Here is a 13,471-nt window from a genome sequence, read left to right on the forward strand (position 1 = left end):
GCCAGCACCCTTGCACCCCTTTAAAAACCCCAACCCCCCCACCTATCACTAACTTTAAACGCTATCCCCTGCGTTAGGTCCCTAACTGCCTCCTAGTCACCCCTGATCCCCCCCCCCCTACCTTTAGATCACCCCCAGACTCCATCCCAGACTACCCCCCTGTATACTGTATACATCTGTATACAGCTACCTTACCCTCTGATCCCCCTCTGATCCCCCTCTGATCACCTGTCTATCACCTGTCCATCACCCCTTGGCACCCCCACCCATCAGAGCAGACCCTAACTGCCCCGCGGGGGTAACCGATCACCTGCCCAGGCCCTCGATTGCCCTCATACCCCCCTTCTGATTACATCCCCTGCTCTTTGTTTACATCTGTCCTCCCCAGCAATCACTAACTGATCTGCGATCAGTAACCCCCTGTGTCTGCCTCTCATCAGATCAGGACTCAGTTTGCCCCGTGCAGGCTCCTGATCAACCCCCCACTCCCTCAAATCGCCCTCAGACCCCCCCCCTAATCACCGTCCAAGTGCATTGTTTTTGACTGTGCTGCGCTTGTATTCGATTGTGCTGCGCTTGTATTTGATTGGGCTGCGATTGTATTTGATTTTCCCGTGATCTGCTTCGATTGTCCCGTGATTGTTTGATTGCCTGAGACCCCACTTCCCACCACACCCAACCCCACCCTCCCCCCCCCCCCACCACACCCAACCCCACCCTCCCCCCACCACCTCCAACCACCACCTTCCGAGTGCATCAGATTTGCTTGTGCTGTGATTGGAGTCGATTGTGCTGTAATTGTATTTGATTGTCCCGTGATCGGCTTCGATTGCCCCGTGATTGTTTGATTGCCTGAGACCCCACTTCCCGCCACACCCAATCCCACCCTCCCCCCATCACCTTCCGAGTGCATCAGATTTGATTGGGCTGTGATTGGAGTCGATTGTGCTGTAATTGTATTTGATTGTCCCGTGATCGGCTTCGATTGCCCCGTGATTGTTTGATTGCCTGAGACCCCACTTCCCGCCACACCCAATCCCACCCTCCCCCCATCACCTTCCGAGTGCATCAGATCTGCTTGTGCTGTGATTGGAGTCGATTGTGCTGTAATTGGATTTGATTGTCCCGTGATTGTTTGATTGCCTCTGAGACCCCACTTCCCACCAACCCCAATACCTCTCAAATACTCCCTTTTTGCTAGGTAGGTGCTCTTTTTTTCTGGGTAGTCTCGGAGGAAAACCCCATAAATTTAGCAATCCAAAATGGCAAGAAGGGGGCTTTCCGATGACGAGGTATACAGGTATATGGACCAGTCGGATGAGTTCTTTTGGGAAGAATCATCCGTCGAATCTTCCGGGTCCAATTTTGAACCTGTAGAAAGCAGTGGTTCCCTGACCGATACTGATGACGAGGCTATGGTCCCGGCTACAGCCAGGCGTACCAGACCCCAAGTCGTTAGACCGCAGGTGGCGCAGGATCCGCCTCAAGGGCAGCAGGGTGGTGCTAGCGCTGTTGATAGTTTTCTTGGTGAGGCAGGCACCAGCAGCGCAGCATCTCCTGGACTTAGTGCCAGTGCTTCCGTAGACCCTGACGAAGTGGTGAGCGTCAGCATGGAAGTGGAAACTGGTACGGTGGCAAGTGCAGTAGTACCCCCGTCGCAGCCACCAAGAAGAAGACGGGCCCGTAGTACCCATAGACTCCCAGAGGTGCTGGCACAACCAGATTGGCAATCCCCTGATTCCGCCGCACCCGTAGTGCCCCCTTTCACCGCCCAGTCTGGAGTCCAGGTGGCGACAGCTCATCTAGGAACGGCCCTAGACTTTTTGCAGCTGTTCATCACCCAGGTTCTCCTGGACTTAATTGTGGTTGAGACCAATCGTAAAGCCACACAATTCATCACCGAGCACCCGGAGAGCATGTATGCCCAGCCTTTCGGGTGGAAACCAGTCCAAGTTTCCGACATTAAAATCTTTTTGGCCCTTATCCTTCACTTGGGACTAATGAAACAAAATGTATTGCGGTCGTATTGGTCTACGAACCCAGTACATCATGTTCCCTTGTACCCTGCTGCCATGTCCAGGACACGATTTGAGTCCATCCTGCGCTTCCTGCACTTCAACGACGACGAAACCTGTCTTGAAAGGGGAGACCCTGCTTATGACCGGCTCCACAAAATTCGGCCCCTCATAGACCACCTGTCCTCAACATTTGCAGATGCTTATATCCCTGAACAGAACATCTGCGTAGACGAGTCCCTCTTACGCTTTACCGGGCGCCTTGGCATCAAACAGTACATCCCAAGCAAGCGCGCCCGGTATGGGGTGAAACTGTATAAGCTCTGTGAAAGGGCCACAGGCTATACATGTCGTTTTAGGGTCTATGAGGGAAAAGACTCAAAATTGGAGCCGGTCGGATGCCCTGACTACCTGGGGAGCAGTGGAAAGGTTGTGTGGGACTTGGTGTCACCCTTGTTCCGGAAGGGGTACCATCTTTTTGTGGACAATTATTACACAAGTGTGGCCCTCTTTCAGCACTTAAAGTTAGAAGGAATCCGATGCTGTGGCACTGCGCGGCCTAGTCGCCAGGGCTTCCCCCAACGGCTCGTTACCACCAGACTTCAACGGGGGCAGAGGGCCGCCTTGCGTACTGAAGACCTGCTCGCGGTGAAATGGAAGGACAAGAGGGACGTTTACTTTCTGTCCACCATTCACACAGACACGACTGTCCAAATTCAACGGGCAACTAAGGTCATTGAAAAGCCCCTTGTCGTCCACGAATATAATGTCAACATGGGAGGGGTGGACTTCAATGACCAGAGGTTAGCGCCCTATTTAGTTACCCGGAAAACAAGACGCTGGTATAAGAAAGTGTCTTTTTATCTGATTCAATTGGCAGTTTACAACAGCTTTGTTCTCTACAGTAAGGCTGGGAGAACTGGATCTTTCCTCCAATTTCAGGAACAGATCATTCTGGACATCCTGTATCCAGGAGGTGCCAGGCCCCCCCCCCCAGATGCAACTAGCCGACTGCATGGTAGGCATTACGCCTATCAGATTCCGTGTGCCCCAGGTCAACGCATCCGAAGAAAACGTTGTCGTGTCTGCAGCAGGACTGGAAGAAGGAATGACACCAGTTTTTATTGTCCCCGCTGTCCTGACCAGCCTGGCCTATGCGTAGGGCCGTGTTTTGAGAGGTACCACGAGCAGGTACACTATTAGAACCTAGGGAACTCCAGACACAGGAGTAGGCACACACTCAGTGGTCTTTTGCACATTGTCGCAGGGAGAGGAGAGGTAAGCTTGAAGACCAAACGGGTAAGCATAAAAGTGGGAAGAAGGATCGGTTTCCATGCTTGATATTGCTGATCTGTCCTGGATTGGCGATATAAGACGGCATGTTTGAATTTCCCTTGAGTGTGGACACCCCCGGTTTATATGTGATTTGGGCCGATGATGATGCTTTAATGCCACACAGAGTCATCTCTATTGGCAGGCATATTGCTGTATCCTACAGGCATAATGCTGTATACTAAAGTTCTGAGGCCCAGTCACATAAGTTGGTGGCTCACCCTGAGTGCAGGGTGGCACGGGGTGTCTCTCTCCTGAGGTTATCACTGCCATTGATGTGGAGGAAGATCTGCCATTGATGGGGAGCAAGGTATGTTTGCCGTTCATTTTTCCTTTCAGCCCAGAGTGCATTACTTGTATACCCAATATAAGGAGTATAGCAGAAACTCCTAATACTGGCCATACATGTAATGATTGCAGAGACCCTAAAATGCCAGGACAGACTCCACAAATGACCCCATTTTGGAAAGAGGACACCCTAAAGTATTATGTGAGGTGCACAGTGAGTTCATAAAAGATTTAAATTTTTGTCACAAGTTAGCAGAATTTTTTTTTTTATTTTTTTTTAACAAAGTGTCATTTTCCGTTAACTTGTGACAAAAAATAAAATTTTCAATGACCTCACCATTACCCTCATGGAATACCTTGTTGTGTATTCTTTCCAAAATGGGGTCATTTGTGGGGTTTGTTAACTGTCCTGGCAAGTGGGCGGGGTGCTAAATTGTGAGCACCCCTGTAAAGCCTAAAGGTACTCATTGGACTCTGGGCCCCTTAGAGCAGTTAGGGTGCAAAAAAGTGCCACACATGTGGTATCGCCGTACTCGGGAGAAGTAGTACAATGTGTTTTGGGGTGAATTTTTACACATACCCATGCTGAGTGGGAGAAATATCTCTGTAAATGGACAATTGTGTGTAAAAAAATCAAAAGATTGTCATTTACAGAGGTATTTCTCCCACCCAGCATGGGTATGTGTAAAAATACACCCCAAAACGCATTGTACTACTTCTCCCGAGTACGGCGATACCACATGTGTGGCACTTTTTTGCACCCTAACTGCGCTAAAGGGCCCAAAGTCCAATGAGCACCTTTAGGATTTCACAGGTCATTTTGCGGAATTTGATTTCCAGACTCCTCCTCACGGCTTAGGGCCCCTAAAATGCCAGGGCAGTATAGGAACCCCACAAATGACCCCATTTTAGAAAGAAGACACCCCAAGGTATTCCGTTAGGAGTATGGTGAGTTCATAGAAGATTTTATTTTTTGTCGAAAGTTAGCGGAAAATAGATTTTTAATGTTTTTTTCACAAAGTGTCATTTTCCACTAACTTGTGACAAAAAATAAAATCTTCTATGAACTCACCATACTCCTAACGGAATACCTTGGGGTGTCTTCTTTCTAAAATGGGGTCATTTGTGGGGTTCCTATACTGCCCTGGCATTTTAGGGGCCCTAAACCGTGAGGAGTAGTCTGGAAATCAAATTCCGCAAAATGACCTGTGAAAGCCTAAAGGTGCTCATTGGACTTTGGGCCCTTTAGCGCAGTTAGGGTGCAAAAAAGTGCCACACATGTGGTATCGCCGTACTCGGGAGAAGTAGTACAATGTGTTTTGGGGTGTATTTTTACACATACCCATGCTGGGTGGGAGAAATATCTCTGTAAATGGACAATTGTGTGTAAAAAAATCAAAAGATTGTCATTTACAGAGGTATTTCTCCCACCCAGCATGGGTATGTGTAAAAATACACCCCAAAACACATTGTACTACTTCTCCCGAGTACGGCGATACCACATGTGTGGCACTTTTTTGCACCCTAACTGCGCTAAAGGGCCCAAAGTCCAATGAGCACCTTTAGGATTTCACAGGTCATTTTGCGGAATTTGATTTCCAGACTCCTCCTCACGGCTTAGGGCCCCTAAAATGCCAGGGCAGTATAGGAACCCCACAAATGACCCCATTTTAGAAAGAAGACACCCCAAGGTATTCCGTTAGGAGTATGGTGAGTTCATAGAAGATTTTATTTTTTGTCGAAAGTTAGCGGAAAATAGATTTTTAATGTTTTTTTCACAAAGTGTCATTTTCCACTAACTTGTGACAAAAAATAAAATCTTCTATGAACTCACCATACTCCTAACGGAATACCTTGGGGTGTCTTCTTTCTAAAATGGGGTCATTTGTGGGGTTCCTATACTGCCCTGGCATTTTAGGGGCCCTAAACCGTGAGGAGTAGTCTGGAAATCAAATTCCGCAAAATGACCTGTGAAATCCTAAAGGTACTCATTGGACTTTGGGCCCCTTAGCGTACTTGGGGTGCAAAAAAGTGCCACACATGTGGTACCGCCGTACTCGGGAGAAGTAGTATAATGTGTTTTGGGGTGTATTTTTACACATACCCATGCTGGGTGGGAGAAATAACTCTGTAAATGGACAATTGTGTGTAAAAAAAATCAAAACATTGTCATTTACAGAGATATTTCTCCCACCCAGCATGGGTATGTGTAAAAATACACCCCAAAACACATTATACTACTTCTCCTGAGTACGGCAATACCACGTGTGGCACTTTTTTGCAGCCTAACTGCGCTAAGGGGCCCAAAGTCCAATGAGCACCTTTAGGCTTTACAGGGGTGCTTACAATTTAGCACCCCCCAAAATGTCAGGACAGTAAACACACCCCACAAATGACCCCATTTTGGAAAGTAGACCCTTCAAGGTATTCAGAGAGGGGCATGGTGAGTCCGTGGCAGATTTCATTTTTTTTTGTCGCAAGTTAGAAGAAATGGAAACTTTTTTTTTTTTTTTTTTTTCTCACAAAGTGTCATTTTCCGCTTACTTGTGACAAAAAATAATATCTTCTATGAACTCACTATGCCTCTCAGTGAATACTTTGGGATGTCTTCTTTCCAAAATGGGGTCATTTGGGGGGTATTTATACTATCCTGGAATTCTAGCCCCTCATGAAACATGACAGGGGGTCAGAAAAGTCAGAGATGCTTGAAAATGGGAAAATTCACTTTTGGCACCATAGTTTGTAAACGCTATAACTTTTACCCAAACCAATAAATATACACTGAATGGGTTTTTTTTTATCAAAAACATGTTTGTCCACATTTTTCGCGCTGCATGTATACAGAAATTTTACTTTATTTGAAAAATGTCAGCACAGAAAGTTAAAAAAATCATTTTTTTGCCAAAATTCATGTCTTTTTTGATGAATATAATAAAAAGTAAAAATCGCAGGAGCAATCAAATAGCATCAAAAGAAAGCTTTATTAGTGACAAGAAAAGGAGCCAAAATTCATTTAGGTGGTAGGTTGTATGAGCGAGCAATAAACCGTGAAAGCTGCAGTGGTCTGAATGGAAAAAAAGTGGCCGGTCCTTAAGGGGTAGAAAGCCCTAGGTCCTCAAGTGGTTAAATCAGTCTTTACTTACCTGGGGATTCTTACTCCGATGCTCCCCGGTTTCCCTCTGGCCACCCGTAAGGCTCGCCGACCCCTCAGCGGGTTTGCACTTCTGTGCTTGCAAGAACGCACATCAAAGGTGTAAACAAGTGACATCATAAGCAGTCGTCCTCCAAGTCTACAGGGGGTAATGAGTTTTAACATATACAATGATGAGGATAAACGTGTGCATGGCAGAGCCAAATAAATACTATGTCACAAATGACAGAACCATTTTTTCAAGATGTTGAGATTATGCTTGCATGTCTGGTCACACTCCCATGGATATGAAAATCTTAACAGTTTGTCACCCTTATTTGTTTTTTGTAGATGAGCTGGATAAACTGATCATGGACAGACCTGAAAACTGTAAGGCCCCAAGCAAGCTGACAGGACCAGAATCACCAGCAATGACAAATATTGGGAATATTCCAGGAAGAGTGCCTAATCCTCAGATGCAACCACAGCCAGTCATGACGTTATCTTTACAGTCCATACCGTTACATCATCAAATCCAGACACAAGCAAGAATAGCATCACACTCCCCAGCGCCAGCCCAAAGCCCTCCACTCCATGTGGTACCAGACATGACACAGAGCCCACTGCACCAGCATATAATAGGCAGGGGGTCATCCGACTTCCTCAGCTTTACCTCAGACATGCACACAGAGGTGGATTCAATTGATCCCAGTATCATGGATTTCGCTTTACAAGGTATGTTTGTAAGGGCAGCAATGATATAAAACTATCATACTGTTTATTCAATAAAGCAGTGCTATACGTAACGATAATGTGCAATGCCAATAAGGTATGCAAAACTGTTAGGTGTAAAGTGACAATGAAGCAAAAAAAAAAACAACGTATGATATAATTAATTGTATGTGTAGTACAGATAGTTAATAGAACATTAGTAGCAAAGAAAGGAGTCTTATATTTTTATTTTCAGTTATATAGTTTTTTTATAACACTGCATCATATTCTAATATTTGCAGTTTACAAACTACAGCCGAAGTTTTAAACTATGGAGCAGAACTAATGACCCTTTGAACGTCTCTGCAGTAAAATCTTATCTGAAGTTGTCTTTCACTGTTTATTTGATGTATTAGTGCTTCAGAAAATAACACTGTAAAGATGGGAGCGCTCAGAGTAGTTATTTTGCATAGATAACAACTAACGTTTCTTAACCCTTTCTGTACTGGAAACAATAGGAGACTCATACCTTTGCTACTAATGTTATATTTCTTAGCTATACTACACATACAATTCATTATATCATAAGTTTATTTTCACTTCAGATTCCCTTTAAGTCAGTTGATGTCAGATCAGTGCAAAATGAATGCCCTATTGAAGTGGACTTCTTGTATATCTTTCCAGGCAACAGTTAGATTCTCATCTTCCTTTTTCTCTGCCAATTTTGCATTCAAAGCGCAGTTATATGAATGGACAAGCATAAATTAAAATTTTCAACTCATGTATTATTGTGCTGAGATAAAAAACGGTGACATACAGCAGGCAAAGCTCCTTTATGCTACTAGACCAGGCACGGGCAAACTCGGCCCTCCAGCTTTTACGGAACTACAAGTCCCACAATGCATTTGCCTTTTGAGTCATGACTGTGACTGAGTCAGACTCCTGCAATGCATTGTGGGACTTGTAGTTCCGTAACAGCTTGAGGGCCGAGTTTGCCCATGCCTGTACTAGACAGAGATCCCATGTAGGAGTCTGCTATGTGATTCATTCTAGTTCAACTAAAGGAGGCCATACACTTAACAATATTTCCCAGCGATTCTTGGCTGATTCGATCACTCTGATTGAATCTACTAGAAATCGATGCAGTGGGTTGGCCCGATCGATTATTCGATTGATTTTTGGCTGAAACTGAACAAATTAGTTGATCGCTCTGGACGGAAGATATAGATTGGCAGTGGGTTGAGAGCGGTGGCAAATTGACAACCCATAGCATTGCACTGGATCGGTCAGAGCAACGCTGCGGTCTGATAGATTTTTTTTACTGAAATCTATTAAAAATCTGTTCCTAGCGTGTGGCACCGATCAGATTGATCCCTATCAGATTGATCTGACAGGGATCTATCTGATGGTCAAATCAGGTGGCCACCTCTAAGTTTATTGTAACCTTATGGGCCCTTTTCTACTACCCTGCATTTTACAATCTGATTCCGATCGCTAACGGATTGCAAAACACAGGGCACAGTAAAAGTAATGGAAACGGCAGTGGCCATTTCCATTAGTGTGATCCGATTGCTTTGCCATTTTGCCGCGTTTCGGATGCATTTGAGCCCCTATACTGAGTATAGTAGCGAAATTGCTTTAGTGGAAATTAGTTTGAACCACGATCGCATTGCAGCACGATTGCGCTTCATAGGCTATCATTCATAAAAGTGTGTTCGGTAAAGAAAATCAGTGCGGGAAAACACTGCATTCGGTATTTTAGACTTCTGTGTGCTCATTCCTAAAAAATGTTTACAATTCCGATAGCAGTGCGGTATTTTCCCGAACTAGGCTGTCGGTAGGCTGGCGTAACAGGAGAAGCTACTTGAGTCCCTCCGTGCGCTGCTCTCACTGCTGCTGCTTGGGAGGTCTGTCTCCATTGACTTAAATGTATTCCGAATGCTTAGCGCTACTTCCAAGGGAGCGGTATTCCCCGTCCTCATACCGCTTGCTCTAATCTTTATGAATTGACATTTAGTAACATTTGTTAAGATAATCACCACACAAGGCGGTAATTTATTCTGCTCGGGAATGTCAGCTTTTCGTGCTGAAACAGCCTTTATGAATAGACATTTTGCTATGTGCTCGGTAAAGTCAGCTGTTTTCAGCATTTCGCAAGAGGGAATGCTTTATGAATGATAGCCAAAGTGGAAAAAAGCCCTAAAACCAACTTAAAAAGTCTGATAAGCAAGAAGTAAAATAATGACTGCATCATGCTGTAATTCAACCAACTAACCTAGCTGTAGCTCAATGTATTCACCAGTCATCTTTCTGGAGTACTGTTATGCTGTAATGCTAATATTTTATATTAACTGTAATATGATCAGCACTTAAACAGATGTTTTATATTTTTAATACATTTTTAATCCAATAAAAATGACATATCTACCACTTGCATCTAGCAGGTTTCATGCAAAAACATTAGAAAGTAGTACAGTAGGTGTACAGTAGTTGTGGCTCACAGATCACATTAAACATGGGGATCCCCCACCCTAAGCAAAGTAAAGGTAGCCATATACTGTACAGTTTGTTTTTTTGCCCAATTAGACATTAGATTAGACCAAACATCTAATCGATCATAAACTGAAGTGGATTTAAACATTTGCTGTTGACATGACGATTGATAAATCACACTTCTGTTTAACATTAAGGGCTAATATCAATTGATAGGTTGATCTGTAGTGTTGGTCAGTCATAATATAATTGATTGTTCTAATGAGTGTAATATCAATCAAAATCAAGTGCAAATTGAATAGTTTATGGCCAACTTTAACTAGACTGACCAACCAGCTTACTGCCAGTGCTCCAGAAATGCAGCATATTTTACCAGCCTGGTGAATGAAAGGCCGGTAAATAGCTCTTTGCACGCTGCAGTTTTTCTGGTACTAACGCCAGTAGCCCAACGCGCTGTATGCAGAGCTTACCATAGGAATGCATGTGTTATCCCAGTAATGTGCATTGCACGGGCTTTAGTACCAGTAAAATTGCAACACATTGCCAGTGCACACGGCAAATTTACCAGCCCTATATGCATCAGACACAAAGGGTTCATGGATACACTTGAATGTTTGTTTACCTTATCCACTTCACGCCCCTCCATTGAGGGAGTTAAAATGGGTGCGTGAGTGCGCAAGCATGTCAGCAAAATGGTTGTTTATAAAACTTCCTATTTGCACTAATTAGTGCACAAATAAGATATTTAAAGACAGGTCCATTTAGAAGTAAGTGGTTAAAGAAACATCTATTGATGACTGTAACGCTATGTACATAGTATACATTTTTTCTGCTGGATATCCAGAGTTTGTACTACTGTATATTCCCTGACATTGCTGTTATCCTTGAACAATAAAGTAATTGATCTGCGCATTAACAATCTATGCTTCAAAATAAACTATACTGTGCTGGTTCATATTTATACCACTGCTGTATTTATCACATGCTTATTTTCCATGTATAATGATAACTGGCTAACTTGTACTGAAGCAAATCACACAAAGCTTGCAGTGTCAAAATTCCATTTGATATTCAATAGGATTTCTGGTGAAATCTGATAGAGCATTGATGGCTAACCTTGGCACTCCAGCTGTGGTGGAGCTACAAGTCCCATGAGGCATTGCAATACTCTGACAGCTCTAAGCATAACTTGGGGAAGCAGAGGCAAGATGGGATTTGTAGTTTTGTCACAGATGGAGTGCCAAGGTTAGCCATCACTGTGATAGAATATCTAGTTGTGGAGAGGTGGTAATAAAGCTAAACTATCTGGGAGATATCAATCAGTTACTTGACTAGAAATATAATGGTATATGGGAGGCTTTACTCATCCTGTACCTTTAAAACGCCTGAGATATTAGCAGAAAAGTAGTGTGTACATTACATATCCTGCCTTTAATGGCTGCATGCTAGTTTTATATCAGTTGCTCAGAAAGTACTGAGGCCAAGATCAGTATGTCGGCCAGGGAAGTGGCATTTCTAAAACTGGAGCACCAATGGCAACCTGCCTATATCTCCCATCACAGGTTGCCTTTGAGCAAAATCTATTCCTTTTAGCAGTATGCCATAGAGACGCCTGATTGATAATCTGCATGAGTAGAAACTGCACCGCTATTTACAGTTGTTCACTGGAGTGCTAATAAAATTCTATCTTTTTGTTTTGAAGGTAATATATGGGAGGACATGAAGGATGAGAGTTTCAACTTGGACACCCTAGCAGCATTCAGCAACTCCCCTATCCAGCTATCAGACTGTGATTTGGGCACCATTGGTTTGACACCAGTGTCTAGTAGCAGTGACCACTCCTTCACAGACTTTCAAGTCACCAGCCTGTATACAACGTATGCAAATTTGGACAATGTGACCGCCTCCCAGTGTGTAGCAGGACCAGGCAATAAACCTATTGCTTTGCTGTAGGTCTGCTGGGATGATACAGGCACCAGAAACAAAAGCACTAGAAGCAGAAGGAGAAGATGAACAAGTTAAAGAGCTGCCTTCATCTGGTTTGGTGTTTTTCAGTCAGTAGTGTACAATTTATCAATATATGTAATGTACTGACCACTTCTGTACCATTCAGCGTGACAAGTAGTTTAGCATCTGTCAAGGAAGTAAATACAACCAGAGTCATTCTTCTGATTAGTTTTTGGTGACCTGTGAAAAATCCCAATAACAGTGGCCATCCAGTCTTCAGATATGAAGATTCAACCTGCACTGAACTCAATATGGTTACATGTTGCCAACTGAACGCATGAACTGTGACTTCATTAGCACTAAAACTTATGTTCTAAAAATGTGTTTGCTGTAAGAGCCAATAGAACATGTTACAGAGCAGTCGCTCCACCTTACCTGAGGATAGAGGATTATATTTATTGTTGTTGTTTCATATGCTTTTAGTTGAGTTACCACCCATTGGGGATGAAATGTGACTGCCCTGCACCTACAGGTTAAGAGAAAGAAAAAAACAACACAAAACAGCAGAGTCTGGAAATGGGGGACCTCATGCCTCTTTCTACAAAAATGGAGCAGCCATTTACTTGTATTTCACTGGAAGCCTTCTGTGCTTTGTGAAAGGGCATTCATTCTAATGTAACTCTATAGTCTCCTCTTTTACCGGTATCGCTTCTGTGGTATTTAGGAACAGATTATTTTTCTCATCAGGTATTTACACAAAGGTCTGATTTTTCATTTTTAGCTAAGTCATGGGGCATTAAAACTGAGTTGTTGAGGACTTTTATTAATTTAAACATTGCTGTACAATGCTATATTTACATAAGGAGAATCTATAGTGTTTTACTAACGTTCTGCTTTTATTTATTGTGCATAGTAATTTTTTATTAGAAACATCTAAAATCTTTTTAAAGGTCCACATTGGTAAAGGTTTATAAGCATAAGAAAATATTGGTTTATTATAACAAGTCTTTAGCGTTAGAAGAGCAAAGTCCCCAGACTTGGTGACAGATCACTAGCTCACTAGTTTTATGTGTTTCCTTTTGTAAGTCTTGTACTTACAAAGTTTTCCAGTTAAAGGACTACTGTAGGGGGGTCGGGGGAAAATGAGTTGAACTTACCCTGGGCTCCTAATGGTCCCCCGCAGACATCCTGTGCCCGTGCAGCCACTCACCGATGCACCGGCCCTGCCTCCGGTTCACTTCTGGAATTTTAGACTTTAAAGTCTGAAAACCACTGTGCCTGCGTTGCTGTGTCCTCGCTCCCACTGACATCACCAGGATTGCGTATTATGGTCTGTGTCTGCGTAGTACGCTCTTGGTGAAATCAGCGGGAGCGAGGACACGGTAACGTGGGCGCAGTGGTTTTCAGACTTTAAAGTCTGAAATTCCAGAAGAAAACCAGAGGCGGGGCCAGAGCATCGGTGAGTCGCTGTGCGGGCACAGGATGTCTGCGGGGGACCATTAGGAGCCCTGGGTAAGTTCAACTCATTTTCCCTCAAACCCCCCCCCCCCCCTAC

The 13,471-nt window shown here is 43.8% G+C and overlaps 1 protein-coding gene across 1 annotated transcript in view; it reads left to right on the forward strand.

Moving 5' to 3' along the window:
- The window catches only part of FOXN4 (forkhead box N4), a 51,924-nt gene extending 38,771 nt beyond the window's left edge, over positions 1-13,153 (forward strand). The window contains exons 9-10 of the mRNA XM_068271482.1: positions 7,117-7,500; positions 11,672-13,153. Of these exons, the coding sequence (XP_068127583.1) occupies positions 7,117-7,500; positions 11,672-11,922 (635 nt within the window). The 3' untranslated portion in view covers positions 11,923-13,153. The remainder of the gene's footprint in view (positions 1-7,116; positions 7,501-11,671) is intronic.
- The last annotated feature ends 318 nt before the right edge of the window (positions 13,154-13,471 follow it).

This window comes from Hyperolius riggenbachi, chromosome 1 (genome assembly GCF_040937935.1).
Source record: "Hyperolius riggenbachi isolate aHypRig1 chromosome 1, aHypRig1.pri, whole genome shotgun sequence".
Lineage (NCBI taxonomy): Eukaryota > Metazoa > Chordata > Amphibia > Anura > Hyperoliidae > Hyperolius > Hyperolius riggenbachi.